The sequence below is a fragment of the Protomyctophum parallelum genome (genome assembly GCF_964188405.1).
Source record: "Protomyctophum parallelum genome assembly, chromosome: 9".
Classification (NCBI taxonomy): domain Eukaryota; kingdom Metazoa; phylum Chordata; class Actinopteri; order Myctophiformes; family Myctophidae; genus Protomyctophum; species Protomyctophum parallelum.
This window is the reverse complement of record NC_139706.1, coordinates 8,238,368-8,265,652: the sequence shown is the minus strand read 5'-3', so window position 1 is coordinate 8,265,652 and position 27,285 is coordinate 8,238,368. Positions and strand designations below refer to the sequence as shown.

The window sequence follows — 27,285 nt, the reverse complement described above, 5'->3', positions numbered from 1 at the left end:
CAGGCCCTATACGTCCTCTCTGGGGGGGGGGGGGGGGGGGGGTACTACCTGTCAGTGGGGAGTGTTGGCTGATGAATAAATATCAACATCTTAATACATCCTAATACAGGGGGGTCTAATTATGACAGGCAATTCCTCCTGTCAAAATATGGCCCCCCAGTCAAAAAACACTTTGTTTGAAATAGACGCTCATGCTTTCCAAGGTGTGATTTGGGGTCCTAAGGATGAATACAAAATTAATATCAACATCTTAAAACCAAAATGTTGAATTGTGGGTTTGAGCTCACATGCCCTTTTGATGTAAATCAAAGGGGGGGGGGGATTTTCATGATTCTGAATCCTTTGCAAGCATTAGTTTTGCACGAAAAACACTCCTTGGACTTAAACTTGAACATTTTCGAAGTCCTTAAATTGACCAATTATTCAAGTTTTATTCATAAAAAAAGACATGCCTAGATATAATAATCAAATAATTACATCATAAGTGGAATGACGGGCATAATACGTAGTAGTGTGAAGAATCCAATACACTTAGTCTAAGCAAATTCATAAGGCAGTTTTTAAAAGGCACAGGGTACATTTAAAAAGATTCTCTGAAGGGAATTTTTAACTCCACAAACTATTAAGTCAAAAGAAATTAATGGTGAATGCAATTATAACATAATCAAACGTTCGACATGGTTGAGCAGTGACATCAGCATCCACAGTGGTGCATATATAATTGTACAATGTAAAAGATAACATACATACATAACACACAGAAGTAGCCCCGAAAGGTCTCACTTTACAGTAAATTCTAGGTTTACACAATAAACCCATCTTGTCTTCTGTTGTCAGATGCAAATCAAACAATGACAAATGCTGACCCTTTCCATTGTTATGTACATTTAAAATCAAAAAAATAGTAGATACCTTCAAATTAATTATATATTGTTATTATTTTTAGATTAAAAAGTCAGATAAAACCGTTAATCTTCCCTACACGACTTCAGAATTGCATCATGACATTCTGTGCCTCTGAACGAGTAATTAGAGCAATTGACTTAATGAACAACTTCTGCATAAAAGGTGATATCCCTTGTTGCATTTTCCTTTCTTTTTTTACAACTTAAGTTTAAAACGTTTAATGAATGTATTTTGAATACACTTTACTATTGCTACATCAAACCCTAAAGACTGGTTTATTTTGAGAGTTCTCCAATCAAGCTTTGCTCTGAATGTTCCAACTGCAGTGTCTATGTGGTATATGCTATGCAGTATATACACTCTACCGGCAAAAACACAACCTCAAAGTGTGCCAACAGTTTTTAAATGTCTGCATCCATGTTTTTATGGCTTTCCATCGGCTTTCTGATCGCATATTCGGAATGCTTACCAAAAGACTTGCAGTATGAGCTTTCAGAGACAGCAGACACCTTCATTTGCATGGATGAAGGACATTGTAAAGTACAGCATATACTGTACAGCCACAGGGTGGCGTTAGCAAACCGTTCTTTTCCAAGCAAACAAACGGACACAATTCACATTCAGAGACAAAAACGGAATGGGCTCGACATGCGAGTGAAAGCCTGGTGGTCAAGAAATGCACCATACACCAGGAGAGGAGGATGGTGACTGAATTGTGCTGCACCTGAGCACCACTATCGGTCTTTCTATACTGTAAGGAAGCAACTGTTGTGTTCAAAATATATTCTTCTAAGGAAACAGCTGCTAATAATTATGTTCGAATCAGAGACTCATGAACATATTTTCTTTTGGTCCTAAACTAACCCATTGTGAAGCTGACCCATTCTTCAGAACCTGACAACATGGAAATGACAAGAAGCCAGATACTCTAGTAGCCATCAATGACGTAACCCTTTAAGTTAAGTGGTCAATCCTTTGCACATCCAAAAACAGCATTCTATGTTTTGATCCAGAAATACTGATATGTGAAATTTGCAAAATGGTCACTCATTGAACTATAGGCTAGTAGGGCTTTCCAAAGACCAAAATCTGATCATTCTCAGCCCTCAAAGACCAGGGTGAGTAATAACAATCTAATTCGTTGATGTCTAGTCCTTTAAAAAACAAAAAAAACCAATAACCAGGACAGTAGAGGTGATTGGGGTGTTGTGTGTTTTAACTCCACACGTCCTGTGAGTACCGTCCCTTGGTCATCAGTTTCTTTACGTAGTCAGTGGCCTGGGTCCGCGTCATTCCTCCAATTTCTACCGCAATATCGTGAAAAGCTGTCTGCACGTCTTTGGCCATGTTTCTCGCGTCCCTGTAAAGAGAAAACACAATTAGATGCCGTCATGCCATCCATCACAGGTTTTGCCCGTCTGTCCAAACAATAGTAGTAGATCTATCACAGTTTGTGCCAGTACAAGCGAGATGTCATGAAACCAAAGTGTGACATTCCGAGGAGCCCTTTATAAGTGACACCCTTGTCTATACAGTATTTGTCATTCAAGCTGAGGAAGGCCTATGGGCCGAAAGATCTGTTTGTTGCTGCTATGCTGGGGGGGAGAACTCCTAAATGGATAAAGAGTGAGTGTTGGTATTCCTTTCTATTGGTATTTCCTTTCTATTCCTGTTTGCGGATGACTCTGCACTGCTGGTCTCAGACAAGAACTAGAAATAGTGCCCCTCGGGGCACAGGTCTCCACCAGGGCAGGTCAGGACAGTCCTGCAAACTTTGAAAGCCAATATTAGCAATTAGGATGGAATATAAAATATTGGACAGATCCGTCTTGAGCACATGACTATAGAGATACTGTGAAACGATTTGCAGACAGTATCTGGAGGAGTACTAGCAAAAAATGTGTTTACAAAAAGAGGTTCATTGTTTGCATCTAGGGAGTGTGTGCGAACTCGGTAGAATCTGCACCTGGCTCGCTGATAATAAACTATCTTTACAGCTTGGAAAAACTGAATCCATTCTCTTTGGATGAAATAGTAATCTCAGCAAGGCAGGCATCTTCTCGTGAAAAGATGAAATAACCTACCTAGGTTCCATCCTGTAGGCAAATCTTTCTGGTGATAAAATGGCCACCAACATAATCAAAAATGTCAACCAAAGAACAAGATTCCTGTACAGGATCACCTCACTGGTCAACAAAAACACCTTGAAGACCCTAACAGGAGCCCTTTTACAAGGTTTCTTCGATTATGCATGCACCTCGTGGTACCACAGCACCTCAAAGGCCCTTAAAACAAGGCTCCAGACTTGCCAAAAAACTTGTCCTCACTCCCCATTTTCAGAGGCTGCCAGGCTGGAATGGCTTAAGGTTGACGACTTACAATACCCTGCACTATAATTCAATTATGCTGCAAGGAGAAACATCTCTCACAGAAACATGCCGTTTAACAAGCTTAAAGCTAATTAGCCGGGGATGGTACTTACCCACAAATATAGATGTGAGCATTGTCTGTGTGGATCTGCCTCCAGAGTTCTTCCTTATTGTTTTTCAACAGGTGCTGCACGTACACCTTAAGTTTTGACAAAAGCAAAACAAAATGACCGTGTGCTACATTGCAGAGCCCTGGACATCGTCCCAACAGAAACACAATTACAAGAAGCCCCTAATTATATCTGTATAGAGAAGCCATCGTTCAGTAACGATAAGTAACGATCAGTAACGATTATTATATCCATATGTACCCACTTGATATTGATGTATTGATTTTATTTGATTGTATTACTGTTGCTATACGTTTTGACTTGTACAGCACATTGGTCGATGACAGTCGTTTTTCAATGTGCTTTATAAATAAAGTTTGATTTGATTTGATAATCAACATGTTTTTAACTCAACATTCCTTTGCAGGAAAGGTTGGCCAGTAGCGGTGTAACGATACATTTGAACAGCGATACGATGTATCACGATATATGGATGTTGGTTCATTATGGCAATACGATACAATGATTAAAAATCGATACAGTAACTATTTAGCAAATAAATGCACTCTGTGTGAAACATGTGGATAGTGCAGGTTTTCAAGGAAGATTTCATACGGATACAAATAAGTAAACACTGAGTGATTCTCTGGCAAATACATACAGTAGACATTATATTTTGAACACACAAACCCGTACCTTGACATGAACACAGAGAACACACACATTTATCGATAGACCAAGTGTAGCGATATTGAATGGAAAAGTAATTAAAACCCCTTTTTTTCTTTCTTAAAATTGTTGCCTTTTACATTTTGATGTTCTTCAATTCTTAAAATAGATTTGTGGATCGTTACACCTCCAGTAATACCTTCTGTTCTTGGTCTCTGGAGAAGGCCACACTAAGCTTGGTTAGAACTCCTTTTGTCTCTGCCTCCTCCAGCTCCTCCTGGTAGATGTAGTCCTCTTCCTTATGTCTGCAGCCAAAATACATCACCGTCTCTCCAACCACCTTTCCTGTAGTGGAGAAGATGAAAACCACAAGCAGACACACTGCTTACTGCACCTACTGTAGGAGGACATCGGCTGGGTATTGCACCTACTGTAGGAGGACTAGGTGGGTATTGCCAGCAACAACCTCACGATGCGATGTATGCGATTATGTGTTGATTTTTAATAATGCAGAGTCCTAGACCAGTGGTTCAGTTGTCCGGGGACCACCAGTGGTCCTTGAGGGGGTTCCAGGTGGTCCCTTGAGCTAAATGCAGCTAAATGATGGAGAGTTGGTAACCAAATGGACCCTTATAAGATGTTTAACTACAGGTCCATTTGGTTTAATTTTACGCTCTCAAGAGTTAAATAAATGATTCTATTGTTGTGCATTACTTAATTTACAAGTCTATACAATTTGAGGATGTAAAATAATTGTTATTTTGATCAACGTTTGCCCGTTATATCTCCTAATGGTACCAACATCAGTACAGCATGGAATGGTGGACAAAATCTTATCCAACGACAACAAATTATTCCTTTGTTTTGGGTCATCAAATGGTGGTCCGTGGCTCAAATGCCGGACTACCTAGGACTTGCCGATAATGATTACTGTGCCACTAAGGCATCCTTTAACTGTTAATTAAAAGTCTTCATTATGTGCACACATGGAAAGACCTTTAGTGATTAATATACTTTTGAGAACGTCATTTTGTTTCATACCCAACTGTCTCACGGTATATTATGTATTGTGTACCTGGTTGCTCTTTGAGCCATCCTCTCTCCTGGATGAAGCCCATGAAGGGGGCGATGCCGGTCCCGGGCCCGATCATGATCACGGGGTTGGTGGCCTTGAAGGGCAGGCGGAACTGGGACTTGCGGATGTACATGGGAACGGTGGCCTTGTGGCCGTTCTGGGCCACGGGCGTCTTGTTCTTCAGCCAGTTGGTGGCCACGCCCAGGTTGGAGCGTCCCGTCTTGGTCTCGTACTCTACCACCACGGCACAGATGTGGATGCTGTTGGGGTGAACCTACGAGAGGAAGGACCACAATGGAGAACTGAATAAACACACCTTTTACAAATTGATGGGAGCTTATTAACCCATTTAGGCCTGACCTCAAAAAACAAAAAAAAAATCTTCTAAATCCTCCAGTTTTCTGAAATAAATATTTATAGCAGACCTACATGCTCATAGCGCGCCACTCGGTGGCGCATTATGAGCATGTACAGGTTTGAGAACCACTGACTGGCATAAAAACAATAGATTTTTCAGAAAACTGTTCTCAATCTGGTCTCAAGTCTCAAAGAGGTGGTGTGTTCGGCGCTCACCTTGGAGGAGGATGCGATGGAGTAATAGCGAGACTGAAGCCGGGGCAGCAGTTCACACAGGTGGTCAACGGGGGGTCTGAGAGAGGGCAGATCTTCCAGGATGGCCAAGATGTTTCTACTGGAGTCCAACACCCAGTTCTGATACAACGCCTGAGGAGAAGAGAGACCGCTTTAAGGCACTTACAGACAAATATCTAATCATTTCTTCAACAGAGAAGAAATAAGTTGACTTTACAAAAAAACAACAAGAAAATATTATATGTTTCTCAAAAGGACTCAGAATATGAACATAAAAGTCCAAATTAATATCATCTTTCAAGGCATTTTGTGTTTTTCTTTTGATCATGTTAACCGAAACATTAACATCGAACTTATTTGGGCAGACCAGTGTAAAATGTATTTGCATAGATTTTCAATATCTAAAAAACATAAAGCTCTCCGTTAGACCTTGCCCTCGGGAGAGGAGGAAGCCATCTTGCGCATGTTCTCCTGGTCTTTGGGGTCTGAAGCGTACTGTGCCAGCTCATAGAGGACGTTTGTGCGAGGAGGGTGTGTGATGTCCAGGTAGTGAGTCAAAGCAGTCCGGTAAGTGGTTGGGCAAGGGAAAGGGTGCTTCTTGTTTGACTCCTCTGGAAAAGGCAAAACAAAAGCAAACAACTTGCATAAGCAACGGCACTTCGTTTTTTTTTAAGATTTTTTTTTTTTTGCGGCTTACGCCTTTTATTGATTTTTGAAGGGACAGACAGTAGGCTGACAGGAAACGGGAGAGAGATGGGGGGATGACATGCAGTAAAGGCCGTGTCGGGTCCGGGAGTCGAACCCGCGGCACACTGCGACTGGATTACCAGTCCGGTGCCCAGACCGTTACGCTACGGCCTGGGCCAAGCAACGGCACTTCTAATTAAATTAAAAAATGCTGCTGAAGCATTTGGCGAGTCTGTCCCTCAAAAGCTATAAACATTTACAAATGAAAAGTGCAATTTTGCTTGAAAGATTATCATTTGTATTATTTCCATTATATTATATTTCCATTAAGATTAAAGGGGCAAAGTCTATTGTTTTCTCAGTTATATCATTGCATCTACACAATCAATTTAAACAAGATACTACCGTCATGCTTAAAATTTCACTTATGTAAATAAGGGAACCCAAATAGCATCAAGACAAACCAAAGGAAACTGAATAATTAACTACGGTGTTTAGCGTTGTCATAAAGTCTCTAACACATGTGAAGGAAACTCATGTGAATAATTAACTACAGTGTTTAGCATTGTCATAAATTCTCTAACACATGTGAAGTGTGTAGTGACACAGCTGATTCTAGGCAAACTAATGAACGAACCGGTGAGTTGAGATAAGTCTGAGGGATAACATTATTGAGTCACAGTGCAGAGTCAATCAATGCCATACCATCAAGGTTGTTCAGAGAGATAACGGCATCAAGGTCTGCTTCAAGGACTTGGCCCAACCGATTCACCAAGGCTGCCTCGTTCGTAGGGAACACCGCAACGTGGTCACCGGACTCGTACCTGCACACAAGTAACGCAACCAACCATCAAACCTTCAAAAAATAATCAATCAATCACAGAAATGTTTTAGGGCAATAATTTAAATACTATTGATGACCAGTGGTGGGAAGCAACTACTGTAGTTCTTAAGCACAATTTTCAGGTAGTTTTAGTATGGACTTTTTAAAGTAGTACTTTAACCGTCAAGTATTGGTCCTCACTAATGTTCATGTTAAAAATACCACAATTGTTTTTCTACTCAGTCTGTGTCTCATATCTCTGTGGGCAGGCAGTTCAGAAACCTGTCCATCAGTGACATCATTGTTGGGCAGATTTGGTTTTAAACAAATATATTTAGATTTGTATTATCGTGAGAACGATGGCTTTCATTTTCATATTGCAAGTTTTCAGGAATAGAAAGCCTGTGTATTCTATTAGCTTGGATTCCCCATCGATGATGTCACTGCTGGACAGGTTTCTAAACTGCCCACAGCCCTTTAATACAGTACTTAAGTAAATATACTGTGGTGGGACACCACCAGTGGTGGAAAGGAACTGTCTTTTACTATGTTATCTGCAGAGGTCACCACTCACTAGCTGTTGTACACTAACAATTTCAGCTCTGACGGTTGTACAGTAACTCATGATCTAGTCCAGGGGTTTCAACCCTTTTCATATCAAGGCTCATTATTTATTCAGCATTTGAGCCACGGACCACCATTTGATGAGACTTTGCCTCTCAGACACAAAACTAAAGAATATTCTGTCGTCGTTGGATAAGATCTTGTCCACATTAATTCCATGCTGTATTGATGTTGGTAACATTAGGAGAGATAACAGGCAAACGTTGATCCAAATAACAATTATTCTACATTCTCTAGAACCAGATGGACCCCGTGAGGGTCCATCTGGTTTCATTTTACGCTCTCAAGAGTTAACCCATTCAGGACAGGAACGAGGAACCCCTTTTGGGGTATTCTTGTTGCCATCTACAGTATATAGCAACATTCGGCCAGCCCCAGTCCTAAATGGGTTTTAAAGATCTATAAGGTTCGATTTGGTTACCAACTCTCCATCATTTAGCTCGGGACCACCTGGAACCCCCTCAAGGACCACTGCTTGAAAACCACTGATCTAGTAGTAATAAGAATGTCACAGAGTACAGAACACATCATCATGTTTCTACTTGGTCTTACCTGATTTTGGAGCCCGTTATATCAATTTCGAGGTGCATAAGATGCCTGTTGCCACCTTTGTTGAGTTTGCGGTTTACAGTGACTGGGGCCAGGAAAGGATTCTTGGAATCATACGGTCTGTAATAAAAGAAACATGTGAAATGTCAGAAAATAACAAAAGGCCAGATTCAATGACCATACAATCTCTCTCTCTCTCTCTCTCTCTCTCGCCATTTCCATGTCAGTCTACTGAGCCTGTCAATAAAGGCCCGAAATCTTGCACCCAGTGCAAAGCGACACAAATACAGAACACAGGCGCCTTTGCAAGACAGTTTTCACAGTCCAAATGTGTTTTGTGCTCATGTGCATGCCCATGGGCGCATTGATCTAAAAATGTGTGTTTTGGTTCATACAAACCACACAGTATACTCTGCATCCTAATAAATAATCGGCACTTTGGCTAGCAGTGTGTGCAGCCTTAGCCTCTCTTGTCTTTTTAAGACTTGACTCTTCAGTTGTAAAACTGACCATCCTTAAAATCTGAGGCCTCATATTTTGTTAACTTCCTATAGACTATAGGAAATAGGTAAAGGGTTCTCACTGGCTGATCGATAATCAATATTCAAACCAATAATGTAGGAGAACAGGTGGTGAGTGTGTGTCTTGTGGTTCTTACGGTTTCTGGGTCTCGAAACTCTTCAAGCGGCCGATCTCTCCCGTGAACACTTTGTTCATGTTCATGTCGGTGTGCTCCTTCAACTCGTACTGACGGATGCTGTGGAGGCAGAAGGCTTGTGGTCATCATAAATTGCACACCGATATAGTCAAACTAATTTAACAAGGGGAAGGAGTGGTGATCTACAATGCATCCAGTCAATGAAAAGGGTTTCTATTTTAAAGTTGCAACCATATTTTAAAATAAAAATAAAGTGACATGATGGATAAGAACCTGGAATCATCTCCCGAAGCCTCGACTCCAAAGTGTTCGCACATGGCTGGCCAGAACTGCTCCCTCCATGAGATGAAGTCCTCTTCCAGGCTGAAAAAACAATCTGATTTAACCTTTACTTCAATTAAAAAATCAAAGGATCAAATGGCGCACACACACACACACACACACACACACACACACACACACAGTGTGTGACTCACTTTGCATCGTCGTCTCCCATGCCCAGGTCAAAGATTCTCTTAGCCCCTAGCTCTTCCAGTCTCGTGTCAACATATTTCCCCATGGCGTTGAAATGTTCATACGTTTTATTACCCAGGGCAAATACCTACACACAGAACGGGACACAAAAATTAACTGTCAGCCACTGCCAAGCAGTGCTATAGCCTCGACAACCTCACAGGCGTATGTAAAGCCTTAACGCATGTCATTTAGATTTATAATTTAGCATTTTATGTAGACGCAGCACTCTATAATGTATACTCATAGCCTCACAGATAATCTACTGTTAAGACAGATATTAGGTTCTTAGAAAGTCATCAAGAATCATAAGCAGGCTATGTATTTGATGCATTACCTTGTATTGTTCTTGCTTACTGTAAATCGCTCTGGATTAAGAGCGTCTGCTATGCCCAAATTGTTTTCTCTCGGCTTGATTATTAATGCAATGCTTTTTTCTGGCATGCTAAAGAAAACTGACAGATTTACAACTAGTTAAAATTAAACGTTGCAGCCAGAGTTTTAACTAAATCTTAAGATGAGAACATACAACTCCAGTTTTAGCTTCACTACATTGGCTCCCGGACGTTTTTAGGACTATCTTTTTTTTTACTTGTTTCTAAAGCTCTCAGTGGTCTGGCACCTTCCTACCTCTATGACTGTCTGTGCCTAAAGTGCATACAATGGCATATAAAAATTACACCCGTGTGAAGTGAGTGGTGCAACTCCGTGTGGGGTCCCCAGGGTGCCGACCCGGTTCCAGCGAGCCGCCCCGCGTCCGAAATGGTCGAGAAATGACAGAGTTACCGTGTGGGGGTCCCTCTACTGTACGGTACTGTAACACCCCAAATCATCATATATACTGTTACTGTGTGTGTGTGTGTGTGTGTGTGTGTGTGTGTGTGTTAGGCTGCACAACAGTGATAGCCTACTTGGTTGTGAAAACCAACCAAAAGCCATTTTCGTGCTCGGACACACCCAGGGACACAGCCAGCCAGCCAGGGACACACATAGCTATCTATAGGAGTGGTTGCACCACTCAAAAACCGCACGGTGAGGCAGCATTCTGCTTCTACGGCATAAACTCCCATTAAACCTATGACTGTAGATAGGTTTAAAGCCCATTTCTTCACTCTTGCTAATTTGGTGTCATTATTCATGCCTGATTCACTGCCGTTTTTGCCATGTTGTTTTATGCTTTTTGCTCTGTGAAGCACTTTAAGCTGCATTTAATGTCTTGAAAGGGGCTATACAAAATCAAGTTTATTATTATCATCATTAAACCAGTCCCTAACAGACAAACACAATCAGGATGGCAGATCAATTACGTTCCAAGCACTCATCAGATATGTTAACACGTTATCTCCCAGCCATCCAGGCCAGAGCTTGAAATCTACGTTATAAGCTTACAAGACGGGTCACTTCCGCCCGCCCCGGAAGTGATAGCCCTCCATATTTGAGGCGCATCGTCATTCTACTTTTTACGTTCTGGCACAGGTGGGGTGTGGAGTTTAAAACGGAATCCCGTGTTCTTGGCATACTTTGTGTTAAATTATGCTAGTCTGGCTAAGCAGATGAATTATGAGTATCCGTTGAATTTGATCATTATTTTTGATTTAAACATGAACAGAAAAACTGTTCATTGTGTACATTTACAGTTAAGCAATACTATGTGGCTAAATTATCACGCTAACGTTTGCATGCATGTTAAATTACAACCCCCACCGCAAACTGGAAGCAAATGAACTTCCTGTTCATTACTCAACTATGTACAGCAATGACATTTGTGGTCTTTCAAACAGTTGTTCGGTCATTGACTAATTAGAGCAGTCATTCCAATGCAACACAGACAATATAAATATAGGGGATGAAAGGCAAGAGGAAGGATGTGAGTGAGCCAGAGAATAAGCCCAGATTTCACATAGTCGGAAGTGAAAGTTCTTCACTCAAAATGAGGGCATGGCTAGAGAAAAACGCAACAAAATCAAGTCTATTCTTTTTTCCCCCACACATCCAAACCCTATAATACAGATCATGCAGGCTCATTTTACCATTGCACACAGACTTCTGATTCAGGGTGTTGTTATCCCCGTAATAAAAGACAGGCATGCCTTATTACACCACATGGGCTCAAATGCTCAACAGCAAGTCCCCGGTTCAATTACCGGCCAGCAAGTTACTCCCTTACTCTGCGTATTTCCCCATCTCTCTCCACATATACCTATCAAATAAAGGCTCAGCTAAAGTCTTCTCTTGTAGACTTGCCGTGTAGTTGAGTCCAGATAGGTCTTCATCGTCGTTCTCTTGTAGCCAGTCATAGAAGTCCTGGGCGTTGTCCGTGGGGTCTCCTTCGCCGTACGTGGCCACGCAGAATATGGCGATTGAGTTTTCAATCTCAGACATGCGGGATAACTCACCCTGGAGCATAGAAGGACATGAGGAAAGAATTAGCATCATAGGCAATATACACAGTTAAATCCTCATTGAGATTGGACCACAGAGAAATGACTTTTTTCCTCATGAAAGTATCATATTTTTTATCATGAGAAATTAATATTGCCGCCTTCACAGACTTCGCACGGGCAGATGCAAAGATACAAACATTCACAGCATAGTTGTCGCTTTGCATCACTGTTGCTCAACACGGTCGTTGACGCCATCAAGTGTGCATCTGCCATCGGAGCCACAGTTGTAGTTTTGTATCTTTGCATCTGAAAGTTGAACGCAGCTCAACTTCAATTTGTATCTTTGTATATTTTGTAGCAGCTACAAATGTCAGATTTGCTTTGTAGCTTCACGTCACTGGCTTCCATTGAAAATTAATTGTAGACTGTATCTTTGCATCTGCCCGTGTGAACGCAGCATATCAGAGGGGAAGCAGTTTCTACAAAAATAATCTGCCAGTCCACTAACAAACTTTGTTGCAGATTAATTAATGGTAATTACCTTTGTTGTGTAAGAATACTTTTAAGACTCATGTACTGTAAATCTGACTGCTACTGAAATGTTTGGTATTGGTAACAAAATGCATTTATGGTAACATCAAGTTTATGATTCGCAAGCACTGCAGTAATCCCCCCATGACAATATAAAACGTTCTCTGCGCGTTCCAGCCAAATGTCCATACAATGTTTATTTGAAGGAGAATTCCTCTAGTCTAGTATGACAATTATAATTCTTCCATAGATGTAAATTACCATGTCATATTCTTCTGGGTCGGCAGACATCCCCTTCATGCCGTAGCGCTGAGAATCTTTGGACAGTCTATTTGCAAACTCCTCCGCCGTGCCCGTTTGAGAACCGTAGAATACCACAATGTTCTTGCCCTGGCCAAGGTTAAAACAAACAGGTCGTCAGTGGGTCGTCCTTAACGTTCTCCAGCCAAACAAACATCCTCTCAACAACTCAACGCTAATGTGGCAAACATTAGCATTTCGTTCTTTATCCGGACCCGATAGTCTCCATGTGCAAGATTATAAGTGAAATTTTGATTAACCCATTTAATCATCATCATAACTCTTATTTAAACTCAGAGTACAATTGAGGGGCAGGCCCTACTGTACATTTTACAACAGCAATCTTAAATATACGAATCAGAAAACATAAAATACCAAAACTAAAGAACTATAAGAGATACAGAGAATTAATTAAAACAATTACAATGTTTGAGCAAAAGTGCTGGAAATCATTTCCCTGAATTGTCCCAAGGGACGGCAGTGTTTTAACACTAGGAAGTCTGAGCAGCCGTTCTGACCGAATTTGAAATTTCAACGTTTATTTTCTTAGCCCATGGAGTCCAGAGAAAGTTCCCCTTGCATGACTTTGTCTAAATATTCGGTTGAAATCATCTCTGTTTTTTTTTTCCATTTGAAACATTTTGTAAATATGATTTTAGGCATATATCTCTTACTCAGTCTGACTATAATCGGCCCAATCGACCGCCGTCACCCTTTCTCCCCCTCTCGTCTTTTGTTTGCGCTGCTTGATAATGGTGTTAATGGTGATTCCCCGACATTTACTTTTCACTTGATATCGTTTCGTAGAGAGCGCCTACACAACCGATTTATATACCAAATGAAAGCCCCAATTCCATAGTTTACATGGTATTTTGATTTTTTTTAAATGAGCAAAAAATGAGCGAGTTATGGTGGTTATGGTGGTAGGGGTGGAGGAAAAAAAAGAACACACAAAAGACAGCTGGAGACGGCATTGTTGTTGTTCAAGCCTGCATTCCATGTCCAACGAATTAAATCATATACGTTTGGCTGGTTAATTAACTTGGAATTTGTTTATTATTTTGATAAGATAATAGGAATATGAATACAATGATTATTATCATTGTTATTATTATTATTATTATTATTGAATGCTCGGTTAGACTCGACCCGACATTTACTTTCCATGAAGCGAGAACGCTTGCCGATGCGCGATACAAAATAAAAAGTGTTTGAATAATTCCAACCAGATAGACCTCCCGAACCGCTAAATGTTTTGTCAGTCAAAAGAACAGTTCTTTCTGCAAGCGACGTGGAACTTATGTAGGCATGCTGCTGTGGATTAATTTGTTCTGGCATATAGGCTCAATATCGCCAGCTCTTTGTCAGTCAAAAGAGTTCAGCCTCTGTCCGTCCTTCTTTATCTGTAAACTTTTTCTCTCTCTCTCCCTCTCAGGGAAGCATGCAAATGTTCATGAATTCAATAACTGCACGATGTTTTATAAACAGCAGCTGAGCTGGTGTTTCTCCTCAACATGCAGTGCATTTCACGTGTGGAGTTTATTTTTTGTATCACCAGGCTGCAGGCTTTCTATTTAGTGTCTATTTAGTGTGCAAGGCTTACATCCGGTAAGCCACTGTATGCGCTGAGTTCCATACACAACACATACACGAACCGTATCCTCTCCTCACCGGATGTTGAATTCACAGTGCTAACGGCCGTATTCTGAACGATGTTTTTTTATTAATTAAACTGATATAACAACATAACGTGGCTAATAATTGTTTATTTGGAATGTACTTTGGCTGGTAATTTAGGTAAATATAACGCGACTCACTTGTATAAGTAATTTACCGCGGACAGGCCGCATTTAATGCAATACATTGGCTTTAGTAATGTTGTTAGCTTATAATATTAGCAACTGTAAGCTAACGGCTGGAGGACTACGGACAATCCGGTCAATAACATCATTACACTTAAACATTAATACAATTATGTCATGTTTACATGCCTAGTCAAGCAGTCTGTACATCGCGTGGGGTGACATATATTAATTACATCGATAACACACAAGAAAAGACAAGTGATCTTGCTCTTTTGGAAGGAAAAAAACAACAACAGAAGGCAGCAACGCGACACTCTTCCATGGCTATGTTGCAATATAGTACTAACGGGCAACGGCAAAATATATATTTTTCACATGTATTATTAGTTTTATACATTTTAGGAGTGAAAACATGTGTTAAGAAACATATTATGATTTAATTCGTTGGAAATGGGATGCAGGCTTGAACAATGTCTTCTCCAGCTGGAGAGGGACGTGTGGGGGAGAGAGTGGCCAATCAAATCGCACCAAAAACACGGTCCCCCTGACCCCCAGCCGACTGAGTAGTAGTGATTTTTTTTCAGACTTCGTAGTGTTAAAGACTTCTGGAGCTCATTCCAACCAAAAGGAGCACCGACAGAGTGCTAGCTTTGTGTTAGCAAATGGAACCTTTAGACCTGGTGCTACCTATACGTTGTTTTACATTTAATGCCGGCTGCGCCCTCTGTATCACATACACCTCTGCGTCTAATTTCTTTTTTTTAATCTTTTTAGTAAGAATTTGAAGGTTAGGTTATGTTTTAGGAGGCGTTTTTAGAATGGCCTCAGGTCTAAATGGATTAAGCAAAACCGATCCAACCAGTCACTGAATATCTTGTATTCCCATAACAATTTATAAAAAACAAAAACAAAATCAAATAGCCCAACTCTGCCAATTGCCTTTACTTTCCCTTTTTTTTACCACCCATGAGTGAACAATTGAGAGCCTTGGGTAAAAACTCAGTTTTTCCTTGAACCTGAGGTCTATCAAAATCTTAATGCTCTTTTGAAACCTACAGTATTATATGCCTAGATGCAATATAGCTAAATCAGAAGGGAAGTCCATTTTATAGTTGGCATACTCATTCCCGCAGACTGAGGCATAAGGAATAAAGAATGTTAGTGTTTTAGGCTTGTGTCTGGAACCTCTCAACTGTGGGCACCAGTTTGTTTTGTTGCCAGAGGCCATGACTCAAACTATGAAAATGTTAACAAGATTTGAATGCTTTTGAAGTAGCACAGATATGAGTGACTAACCCCTTTTATGCAATATTATGATTACTCACCGTTTTTTTCATCTTCTCAATGAAACTAGTCTCTCTTGTGGTGGGTGCTCTGAAAAAAAAGAAAATATTTTTCTCAGTTCAAGACAATGATTGAACTAACTAGTTCGTTCAAACACAAGTCTTTTCAGAGTTTTCCAGTTCAGTGTGACTAAACTATAGTTTATTGCCCAATACAATGAATGGTGGGCATCATGTTCAGGCAGCACTTCAAACTTGAAAAGTAGTAGATGACAAAAATCCATTTGCCATCATGTTTTATTACTAGGATTCTGGTGATCCGTTTCTTCACACAGCTAATGTTTAAACATGTCAATGGGCTGTTGGGCTGATAATAGGCAGAAAGTATCCTTTATCTCCTAGGTAAACAATGGCTAGCGGAAGCCAGGGTGGTCATGTTTTGGTTTAGCAAGTACACTGAAAGGCTATAATGAAAGGCATAATGGAAGACAGTGACTGAATGTTCAAAATGGTGGAAGGGGGTTAATTTAACGGAGGGATTAAGGCACAACTATTTTATTGCTTTTTATTTATGTATACTACCATGTGTTGTCAATTGTTACAACCATTGTCTTTTTTTTTTTATTCCAATATTTCTCAATGGCCTGATTGTAGAGAATAAAGCTGTGTGTGTCACCAGTCATCTTTTTCTAATAGCTAGCAAACTTTGCTACAGAAGTTAAAAGTAATACTAATCAGGTCAAATATTAAATTGTGATGCCCCATACCATAAGAATAGAATACAACTGCAGAAACATCAAAAGCTACATTAATACTACATTAGAGGCAAATGTGTTAATGTGAGCAGGTTTAATGTCATGTCTTGAACCACATAATATTTAGGCGCAATTCAGTTTTTGTCTCACAAGTAATTAATGGATGGGCACAGATCAAACAACAAATGAAAACAAAAAAGGATGCCAGACAGCATCTATTTACCGGCCAAAATAGAAAGGCAATGCCGCTGTGCTGATTGTGGTAGGACAGACAACAAAAACAGCTATGGTTACAAAAATAGCTTGTTCACATTACCATATGGCAATAGGGCGCCAACATGGCTAAGTGAAATGTAAAGTCTACACACAGTAAAATCCAGATTTGTCTCTCTCATGCTCCCTCTCTCGCTCTGTCAAAATGCATGCAATACGCAACAATGACATCACGTGACTCATACTACTTAAAGATTGACCCTTTCCTCATTGGATTCCAAATTACTTTACTTCCTCATTTCTCGCCCATGTGAAGCTTGAGCAGAGTCTGCAGAAACTTGTTGCAGTTAGAAACGGATAATTGAACACAGGATTTTACTGTGTGAGGAGCATCCAAGTCATTTTTCATTTACCGCAACAACTGAAGAAAAAAATAACTAAATCTACAACACTAGGTTCTGGAGGAATAATTCCAGAAAGCTTGGACGTGGGGTGTGTAGACTGTAGACATGTGGAAATCTGTGCTGAACATGCCATAAAAATGGGGCCCTCGTGGTTAATAACGAACTGCACTCACAAGAGCAGCGTGAATTCCTGATAGAAATCTGAAACAAGCTTTTTTTTTGCCTCCAAGCCTCAGCATTCCATAAAGACTAAACAAGGACTGTTATCAATGAGCTCTGTCTGTCTTCCTGGCACTGGTGTGGAGGGTTCTGCTAACATAACGTCAACAGAGCAAATCTGTCAGGATGAGCCCAAGTAAAATTATTAAGTAATTATGCTCCACCTCCTAGGAGACTAACATATTGGAGTTTCAAAATAAGACATACAAATGTTGTTTAAAACCTCTCTTTTACTGAGGCAGAGAAAAAGACCAGATGTTTCAGCCATAGGCTATTTCGTCAGTGTTTCAGTCCGTTCTCGGACTCAGTAAAATACATTTAAAAAACGCATATGCCATTGTTGTAGCAGTGGAGTCAAAGGTTGCCGATCCCCCATAAGAAATTAAGAACCAATCTGAAAATAAGAGCCTTTAAGCATTTTCCCTATGATGATTGGGATATTCTCTACATTTCAGAAATGCCGTGTTGAAAATAGCCCCTCTACAAGCTCACAATGTAGTTTCGACAAACGTTTGGCTATTTTGCAGAATGTTGACCTATCGGAACATGACCAGAACAGGGTTGCTAGGTTTCGTTAAAGTGGTTAGAAAGACACCAATGGGAGCAAATGCAGTCTTGTTGTAATTTGAGGCCAGGCTTATTCAAACATTCATGACTACTCTGCAACTCTTGTCATGTGGGAACCCCACCAATAACAAAAGCTATGTGACCCATTTTGTGTCCCGACCCATTGTTTAAAAAGACCCCACAGAGCAACAGAGCTCCATTCATGACAAGTGACTTTGATGGAAATATGGATGAGAGTTTGCCAGCTAAAACAACCAATGATGATTACCAACTACGTCGCTGTATGGAAAGGTGCCGACAGTGATGAAAGAACGAAGCAGCAATAAAGAAGGAATATCATATTTGTATGGGATATCATGCTTCCTGGAACACTGTATGCTTTTCAAAATTAATATCTGATAACCTGCGGTAGAGGCAAATGAACTGCGGCAAGTACATGTTGCTAGTGCTGCACGATTCTTGCTCTAGATTTTCCTCCACAAGAATTGAGATCACGGTTCACACTCGATTCTCATGTTTTTCCATGAAAATATTTATCGTCTTTAGTCTGTAGTTGCTGAACATTACTACATTCAAAATGAGGCACCTGGAGCCAACTACTGTGGCTTTAAACAGACAACATTAAAGTGCTTGTCTTTGAACCTCTCTTATATCAAAAACATAAGAGTAACTAAAATGAATTGGACAGCAAACTGCACGATTCTTGCTCAAATTTTAGAAATGAGATCGCATAGGTGTCTGAATCTAGACTACATGTTGCCTTAGAAATAAACGAGGCACCACAGCAACTCAACACTGCTCTATGATGTCAATAAATGTCTCTCCCCCCCCCCCACCCCCCCCCCCCCCTTCCCAGAGTGCATCATACTTAGAGAGGCAGACAGTACAGGGCTTCACGTGGTGTGCTCAGAACCAAGTAGGAATTAAAAGATGTTACTGCCTCTATACCTCGTCTGTGAGTGAAAAAACTCGCCAGCTGGTTTCTACTGACCTTTCGGCAGCATCTCTCCTGTCCTGTGGCAAGGAAAAGACACAGCCCATGACACGGGCAGAGCCACCCCAGACTCAGCCCCTCTCACTCGCTCAGACTCAAGAGCAGGAAGACAATACTTCAGAGACACCACAGGACCCCAAAAAGTAAATAGTCCGTCAGTCCGGAGAGAGACAACAGAACTCCTTGGCTGCTTGGTCCAAAGCGCTGCCTGCCGTCACCTCGAAAGACGTGCCTTCAGAACGAACTCTGCCTTTCCTTCACTGAATCCGCCAGCTTCACAGAGGGGAGAACTACACCAAACACACACGGCAGGCAGCAGCCCCTGCTACAAGCCCTGTCAACGCCTGGGCAAGCTCCCGCAGACACAATGGTGGGAAACTGACTTTCCCATAAAAATGCAGCCGAGCTGCAGATCCGCACTTTTGAGTCGGACAAACGCAGACTGAAAACACCCGAGGGTTGAAAATGCCTTCCTCTTCATCCCCGCCCCTTTTCCTCTCCGATCTGAAAGGTGTTAGGAACACGAAGAAAGTCTCCCCGGTCCATTCTGAGGAGCTCTGCTTGGCAAGTTATCAGAGCAACTCCTCTGTGGACCCTTGAGGAAGTGGGGGGTTTTACTGAAGGGTCCCCCACCCCCATCCCACACTGGAGGAGAGAGGGGAATGTCATTACTATAGCAACCTCATTTATCATAAAGGGATTCCATTTGTGACATGGTCGTACCCCAATGGCAGAGCAGCTTTAGCTTGCTCACAGGAAGAAAAGAAAAAAAGAATGAAAAGAAAGAGTGGGAGAGAAGAAGACGAAGAAGAAGAAGAAGAAGAAGAAGAAGAAGAAGGGGGGAAAAATAAAGTAACTCGGGGCAAAGAAAGGGCTGCTTGTCTTGCCTCAACTTTCCACCTTTGGAGAAGGACTCACAAAAGACGCTTGCTTGGCTGGGTCCTCCTCACTCCCTCTCCAGGGAACTTTCTAAATGGGTTTGAGGCCAAAAACAAAAGCTTGCACAGGAAAGGACATGGAAGCCCACGCCCCCTTCATAACAACGTTAGGTAACCAATGCGCCGATCGAGGGGAGGGGAGTCTAGCTCAGTGTTATGCATTCCCTTCCTATATTCCCGCCCTCTTCCGACAAACCCCTCTCTTCCCAGAGCTGAACACGTTCTCCACGAGTCCGTCCGTCTCCCCCGCCCCTCCCCTTCCCAAGCCAATCTCCTCCTGTTTTCACACATGGTCAGGGTCTCCCCCTTTACACAGACTCCAGCGAGCGCTCAGCCTTGCAGGCAGCCCTCCCCAACAATGTCTCCATTCACACAGAGGACAGCAGCGAACGGGACTGTTCCCTTCCCAGACCATTGGCAAAAAGCCCAGCGCTCAAACAAATCAGAGCGCCTTGTGTTGTAGGCTGGGGAGGGACTTGGCTGTGAGTCTATTGAAATTTAATATCAACTGATAAGATAAGGGATGGTGAGCAGATCAGGGCCCTGTCCATCTGGGGGGTCTATGTGGGTAATTACTCAGATTTAGGGTAAATGCTGTCCACAAACGCAATTGACTTCACTCTAAGGGTTGAAAACAATACAAATACGGCATACATCTTAAATGTATTGCATGCAAAAACACAATAATAATAATAAATAATAATAATTAAATATCAGTGTGGATAACTATTAGCTATTGTTTTCATCCACCTTATCAATCCTTCCTTATTGATTCCAAATCATCCCACTGTTCACAATGAAAATGTGCTGCCGTTTAGTCCATCTAGTGTGTAAATGCCCACAGGTCAGCATGCTCTGCTCTCTGAGCCGCCCTCAGCCAGGAATCAAACCTTGCTTTCTGTGATCCCGTTAATTACATGAGCAAAGTTAATATCTTGTAGAAAGTAGGTAAACAAACATGACAACCTCTCCCTGAGTCTCCATGTGCCTCATACACCACATCCACATGCTTATCATATGTGATTATTTGTTTGTTGATACACCCAAAACTCACGTATTCTGTGAGAAATATTGTACAAATGCGCCAGGAAACGTGTGAAGATGTTTAGAATGTCTTATTGTTTGTCCAAAATCAACTACAATAGTGCCAAATCTCCAACAAAATGTTTTCAGTGCCCAACATTTGTCAAATCAAAATAAGACATTGGCATGTTCAATGATCCATCGCTCATTTTTTAATAAACATACAAATTCAAACTATTAATTATATTTTAGTTAAAAGCATTCAGAGCTAAATATAATTATGTCCCAGACCCTCTGAATATTTGCCGTTTCTGCCAATGTGGTCACAATTTGGCCAGGTGTTTAAACAATTAATTTACCCATGAGACATAATTTAATTTTCACTCACAAAAGTTATGTTTATCATCCATCACTGGCCAAAAACAACAGACGAGCGAGACACTGTAGTTAATTTAGGGTTTCCATTCATATATACAATATACGAATGAGGCTTTTATTGCGAATGCACTGAGCACTAACTATGAGACCCTGCAGATCGTGTCTGTCTGTGTGTCTGTGTCTGTCTGTCCCGCTGTGACACCGCCCGCCCGCCACCAGAGGGCGCAGCTGTAGCACACACACACAGCTGCGTTCGCGCAACTTACTTGTCTTTAATACCTATGTATACACACAAACCAAGTCTGTATACACAGTAGTACTACACAGTACACACCCATTCATGGATCTGATATGGGTCTTTACTTAGGAGCAGGTATGACAGGTTGCGCTCTCCCTTCTAATCTGACTCTGACCTCATTTCTTGGTGGTGTTTGGTTAGTGACCAAAGTAAAATTACAATAAAAAGACCACAATTACCAGTACATTCAAAGAAAAGGTTTTGTAAGCATCTGGCTAGCTCGTTTTCAACTTTGGCATGATTGTTCTGCAATGCTACATGTCTGTAAATGTTCATAATTTATTTTACATTATTAATCTGCTTGTATTGTTCAAGGAAGCATGTCGAATTTTACTTAATTAATTCCCTCTCTGACAATGAAAATAATCAACTACGATATTGCAGCAAAAACTGGTATCCCCAAAGTCAAATTCAAGTCAAAGTCGTACGATTTGTCACACACGTTATCGCAGTGAAATTTGTTCTCCGCATTTGACCCATCTCTTGGAGCGGTGACTGTGAGCCGCAGCCAGGGAGCGGTGAGCTGCAGCCGTGCCACGCTCGGTTATCATTTGATTAGCTGATTTGACCCCCACTCCAACCCTTTGATACCGAGTGCCAAGTAGGGAGGCATTGGGTACAATTTTTACAGTCTTTGGTATGACCCGGCAAGGGATCGAACCCCGACCTTTCAGGACATTCTAACCAATAGCCACAACAAGGCCACTGTCTGGTCAAGTGAATGTAAAGCTGACTTTTTTACAACATTTGAACTGTGTTTGTAAGATGAGCAGAGAGTATTCTGTGTCTCTGAATGTGTCTGACCTGTAAGGGGATAAGCTACAAGCTGTATGACTACAGTATATCACAGTCAACATGGATGGAGCAAATTCATTTATTTTATTTTGTGTTACAAATTAAATGTATTATTATTATTTTTATTTTATTTTTAGTAACCATTGGCAAACCCTTGGCTTGACATGAAGAATACACTTACGGCGTGTCGAGCCTCTTGAACTCAGGGATGGGGTCTGGTTTCTTGCGAGACATGTACCAATAGACGAGGAGGCCGATGATGAGGGTGAAGAGGAAGAGGTCCAGGTTACTGATGAGAGGCTCTTCCTCCTCAACCATGGGCTCTGGCGGAGTGGTGGCCTCGGGTTCGACATCCGCCATGGTTACACTCTGCCAGGGCAAAAAGGTAGAGATAGAGAACAACCACCAATCATTTAGACGAGTATATCAAGTAGAAAAGCAATAAGAAATGCAAAAAAAACTAGATGACGTGCCCCTCGGAGCACAGGTCTCCACCAGGGCAGGTCAGGTTGTGGCCTCCTGGTGGCGCTATAATAGGCCAATGTGAAAAGGGTGCCATTTCTTCTTAAGCCTTGGATAGCAATTGGATGATTTGAGACATTTTGTTCCAAAAATGTGTTTTGCACAATTCCACCTGTTGGTGGTGCTATAACAGGCCAATGTGAAAAGGGTGGGATATATTCCTCTGTCTAGTAGAAGTCTGTGAAAGATTTCACATAAATTGCATGCTGCATTCATGATTTGAGGCGTTTTCTTCCAAAAATGTGTTTTGCAACAAATCCACCTGTTGGTGTTTTTTTGCATTGAACAATTAAATAGTACAATTTGTATTTAAGTTTGATTTTAGGCTTCCTAATCGTAATCACAAATTGTACAGGGTGGGTATGACAAATAAAATGTCATTTCTAATATTCTTTTCTTTCCAAAAAATTTGCAGAAATGCTTGATCTACAAGCTCACAAGACGTCACAGTGTTGTCCGTTACTTGGTATATTGAAATGAAATGAACTAAAGTGACGTGAAAGCCAATTTAATGAGCTATTTCAGACAGATGTATATCAGACCATTTTTTTCTCAAAAACGCTAGAGGAACAACGTTTTTTTGTGAATGTGATAATGATGCACAACCTCTTGTAAAGCATTAGTATTCCACAATATTATCACCACGATACATTTTTGGTCATGCACTATACTGTACAGGCTATGCTGCAGCAGCTCATAAGAAAACAATTTTTAGTTCTCAGGTTACATTTTGACCTGGCAGTGATTAGGTGTGATCAGGTTTCTGATTAGTGATTAGGCCATTTGATTTCTGAATTTTGATCCAATCAAATCTTTGCTTCTGGGGCCTGGGGGTCCCTGGAACTAAATATTTTCAGATGGAGGTCAGCGCACAATACATATAATTCTAGGGGTTCTTGACATGAAATAGTTTGAGCACCACTGATTCTGGATTTTCAGAAATTTGTATAATCAGGTAACCCTAGTGTGGGAACAGTCAACAGTGTTGACTGTTGACAACAAGTTAGAAATTGAATAAACAACAAAGCACTAGGGCTTCACCCTAAATTTGCAGCTGCTAGCCCCAATTAACTGGAGTATTTAATTAAAAATTGTGTGTCATCAGATTGCTATGGACTGTGTACAGACGGCTGGCAAATTACAAAAACCCTGAATAAATGAGTGGAGAAATAAATGCATTGTGCTTAATTAACCACAGCATTTTACAATTAAGTAAACATTAATAACGTTCAGTGATTCCATTATGTGGGGGAAGGGTCATTGCTGTGCAAATCAATACAAGATGATAGGAGTTATATCCTATGATGATAACATTTATATCCTGACGGAAGTGGTCCCATCAAGGATGACATGCCTTATGGCCATTCACAGGGAAGGGGGGGGGGTGTCACTGAATGGTTTGATAATGTTTTGTTTCTTTGTCCGTGCATAAATGTATACAAAAGAGAGAAAATAATAATTGTGTACTGTATTTTTCCCTGCTCAAAATCCCCTTCTATGCTCAATAAAATAGAAATTTCAATAATGTTATGCTAGTTCAGTCATCAAATGAGATATCTATGGTAAAACCTGGCTTTCTCCACCACCATCATCATCATAACAGCAAATTAATCATCTCTTTTTAGAATGGTGTTCCATACCACCATTAGAAATACATAATACAGTTTAAAAAGGACTTGTCAGCACACCGATCTCAAGCTCCCATGCTCTTTATTAATAAACAAACAGGCACAACGTTTTCAACCATAATACATTTATGTATTAATAATGAGCATGGGTGCGGACTTCTAAACCATCCCTCCATTACCATTCTAGAGACTTGTAGAATCTATGCCAAGACTTCCTTATTTTTCCTTTAACTTGTCACCCATCTGTACAGTTGTCATACTTGTCAGCGGACAGGAAAACTGTATATCTCAACCTTTTTTTCCATCATAATTCTCAGGCGTATGCCACATATAGGATCTGGCCTGCCAGCGCATTGCGTGTTCGAGTCCCGTTCATGCGTGTCTCTCCCTCCCGCTTTCCTGTCCATCTTCACTTGTAATTAAATAAAAGGCAGAAAGAACAAAAACAAAAAAGAGCTACAGTATCCAGTGGCTTTTGAAGTGGTGCCATAGACCCTGAGATTGTTGAAACGTCTCATGTAAGTTCAATGAAATGACCCTACATTTGGAGATTAAACAGTTTAACTGGATTGGCTGTATCGTAGTCTATCAACCTCTCTTTATTGAACTGCAGCCATTCAGACCAGGGGTATTCAACGGATTGTGAACCAGGGACCACCTCCCTGACTTAGAATCAACCTGGGGACCACTGTTGTGTTGGGTGGGGACATGGGCTAAGATTTGTGCTTTTGTAACACTTGCTGCTATGCATCCCACTGTTTCTCAACCAATGGTCCATTGACTACTAATAATTTCCTAATAATAATGACTCAACCAGACAATCCAGTGCACTTCCCCCTCTTGAGATTGTAACTCCCTTTTTCTGTTTAATTTCTTGACCAACTTGTCAGTAAATGACTACATGGACAGTCATCATAGGTCACCAGAAAAAATAAATCAACAAATCCTACATTACTACGGTGGCAAATGCATGGTCAGGGACCACCTGTTGAAAACCCCTGATGTAGACTTATACAGAACAGCACAGAAGTTTTGGAATATGTATACATGATGTGACAAATTTCAAATTGTTATAATTCTTGAATTCAAAGCAATCCTATACTAAAGATACTCGTTAGACAAGTTTATATTAGCAGTGTCAAGTTCAACTGACAAAAATGAACACAAATTAAATGTTTGACATGTTTGTCAGTTTACACACCGTCAGTGTTGACATACATAATTGTCTCTATAAACATCCTTAAAGCGACACATTAGCTCACACACATTTACATGTCTTGTTTGTGTTGCAGAATGGTATCTATGCCAACTACTCTCTGTGGGGTAATTAGCATCCTTAACTGAACCAGCTGCAAGTTTGAGGTTCTGAGGTTGTGGTTAATCAAACTATTATCATTTAGTCAAATAGAAGTCATTATATTATTATTTTCGCATCAATTCATGAATTTCCTTGTGCGACAGTCACAATTCCAATAAAATAGCCTCATATCTAAAATACCTGAGTGCATAACTTACAGTGTCAGACTCATCAACATACTCATAGTCAAGTGTCATTGTTGACAAGGACAGCACTGTTACTCACTTACTATTCATTAATCTACTGATGGATTGAATGAAGTCTGCCATTTCCAACCAGCACTGCACATCATCGTGGCTTTTCTTTCATTAATAATGTATAATGTTTGTTACGTAAATATATTGACATATGCTTGTTCCAGACAAACGAAGCGAAACATGGGTACAATATCAAAAATCAAACGCATGTCATCATGGTGTCATTTTAACCAAAGACGTTTAAGGTTAAGTGAAATGTCAGTGTCACTCACCTATCTGCACTCTGCCCTCAATTAAGGTAGGTAACCTACAGTAGCCCCGTTTGGAACCTCTCCCTCCGCTATATTAAATTACGGCTTCCGAATGGACTCAATGGAGCTCAGCTATAGTAAGTTATTTGAGAGGCTATACAGTATAGAAGTAAACTGAACTTGTACCATTCGTGGGCCCTATGGCTGCATGGTTAAAGAATAATAAATGACACCTCCTGGCTCCTAAACAAAGCCTGGTAAACAAATATACCTGAAACAGATCCCAGACAGTGCACATGCAGTACCGCCGCGACGCGAAAGCTGGACAACAGTCTGAACTTCAAAGTATTGTGCAATAATCAGAAAATTGATACCGAGATAAGAAGACCGCTAATAGTACACTCTGCGTGTGTACTTTCTGGCTAACAACAACAATATTGAAGATCAGTGAAACAGTCCAGACAGTCGTATTGGAATTTTAGTAATGAATCACTCTAGTCACTGATTGATTAACTATGGTCATTTTGATGGATCGAGGAGGGGAAAAGGTAAACTTTCCATTAAATAAAAGTGTCCGTGGTGGCTTACCTTCCCTTGCTTCACTCTGACAAGCACAAGCTGTGCGTGCACAATGCGGAAGGAAACTTTACGCCATGCACGACCGATCCATCACGATTTTTACGAGGGGGGGTGTTTGTTTCACACTTCAGGAGTTCAATGTTAAAGCCAAACGCATGATGTAAGGAATATTCTCATGCCAAAATAGCAGGCGTGGCACATATTTATTTTTTAAATGGAAATGATTTAGATTAAAATAAAATAAAACAGCAGCACGGGGGATTTAATTGTGTTTATAACGGACGTACGTT

General features: G+C 40.8%; 1 protein-coding gene across 4 annotated transcripts; it reads right to left on the bottom strand.

Moving 5' to 3' along the window:
- Positions 1-406: 406 nt before the first annotated feature.
- On the bottom strand, positions 407-27,041 carry LOC310864209 (NADPH--cytochrome P450 reductase-like). Of its 4 annotated transcripts, none has more exons than XM_083772799.1 (16): positions 27,005-27,041; positions 22,643-22,830; positions 15,920-15,968; positions 12,751-12,879; positions 11,819-11,971; positions 9,538-9,662; positions 9,335-9,424; positions 9,062-9,160; positions 8,407-8,523; positions 7,113-7,231; positions 6,150-6,331; positions 5,703-5,852; positions 5,130-5,403; positions 4,254-4,399; positions 3,389-3,474; positions 407-2,266 (listed from the first exon to the last, which is right to left on the bottom strand). In XM_083772799.1, the coding sequence occupies exons 2-16, from the start codon at positions 22,819-22,821 to the stop codon at positions 2,122-2,124; spliced, it is 2,043 nt and encodes a 680-aa protein (XP_083628925.1). In that variant the 5' UTR covers positions 22,822-22,830; positions 27,005-27,041; the 3' UTR covers positions 407-2,121. The 4 variants fall into 4 exon arrangements, with proteins under 4 accessions (XP_083628925.1, XP_083628927.1, XP_083628926.1 ...); XM_083772801.1 differs by lacking the exon at positions 27,005-27,041 and adding an exon at positions 26,438-26,466; XM_083772800.1 differs by lacking the exon at positions 27,005-27,041 and adding an exon at positions 26,434-26,455 and having other exon boundaries at positions 22,643-22,828.
- Between the last annotated feature and the right edge of the window lie 244 nt (positions 27,042-27,285).

What these genes read in the sequence shown, in the direction of transcription:
- LOC310864209 (XM_083772799.1), bottom strand. Translation starts at nt 22,821, where the DNA reads ATGGCGGATGTCGAACCCGAGGCCACCACTCCGCCAGAGCCCATGGTT. An exon ending in AGTTTCGAGACCCAGAAACC is followed by an intron (nt 8,524 to 9,061) that starts GTAAGAACCACA and finishes CTTTTATTACAG; the next exon opens with ACCGTATGATTCCAAGAATC. An exon ending in CCTCCTCTCCCGAGGGCAAG is followed by an intron (nt 5,853 to 6,149) that starts GTCTAACGGAGA and finishes TCTTCTCCTCAG; the next exon opens with GCGTTGTATCAGAACTGGGT.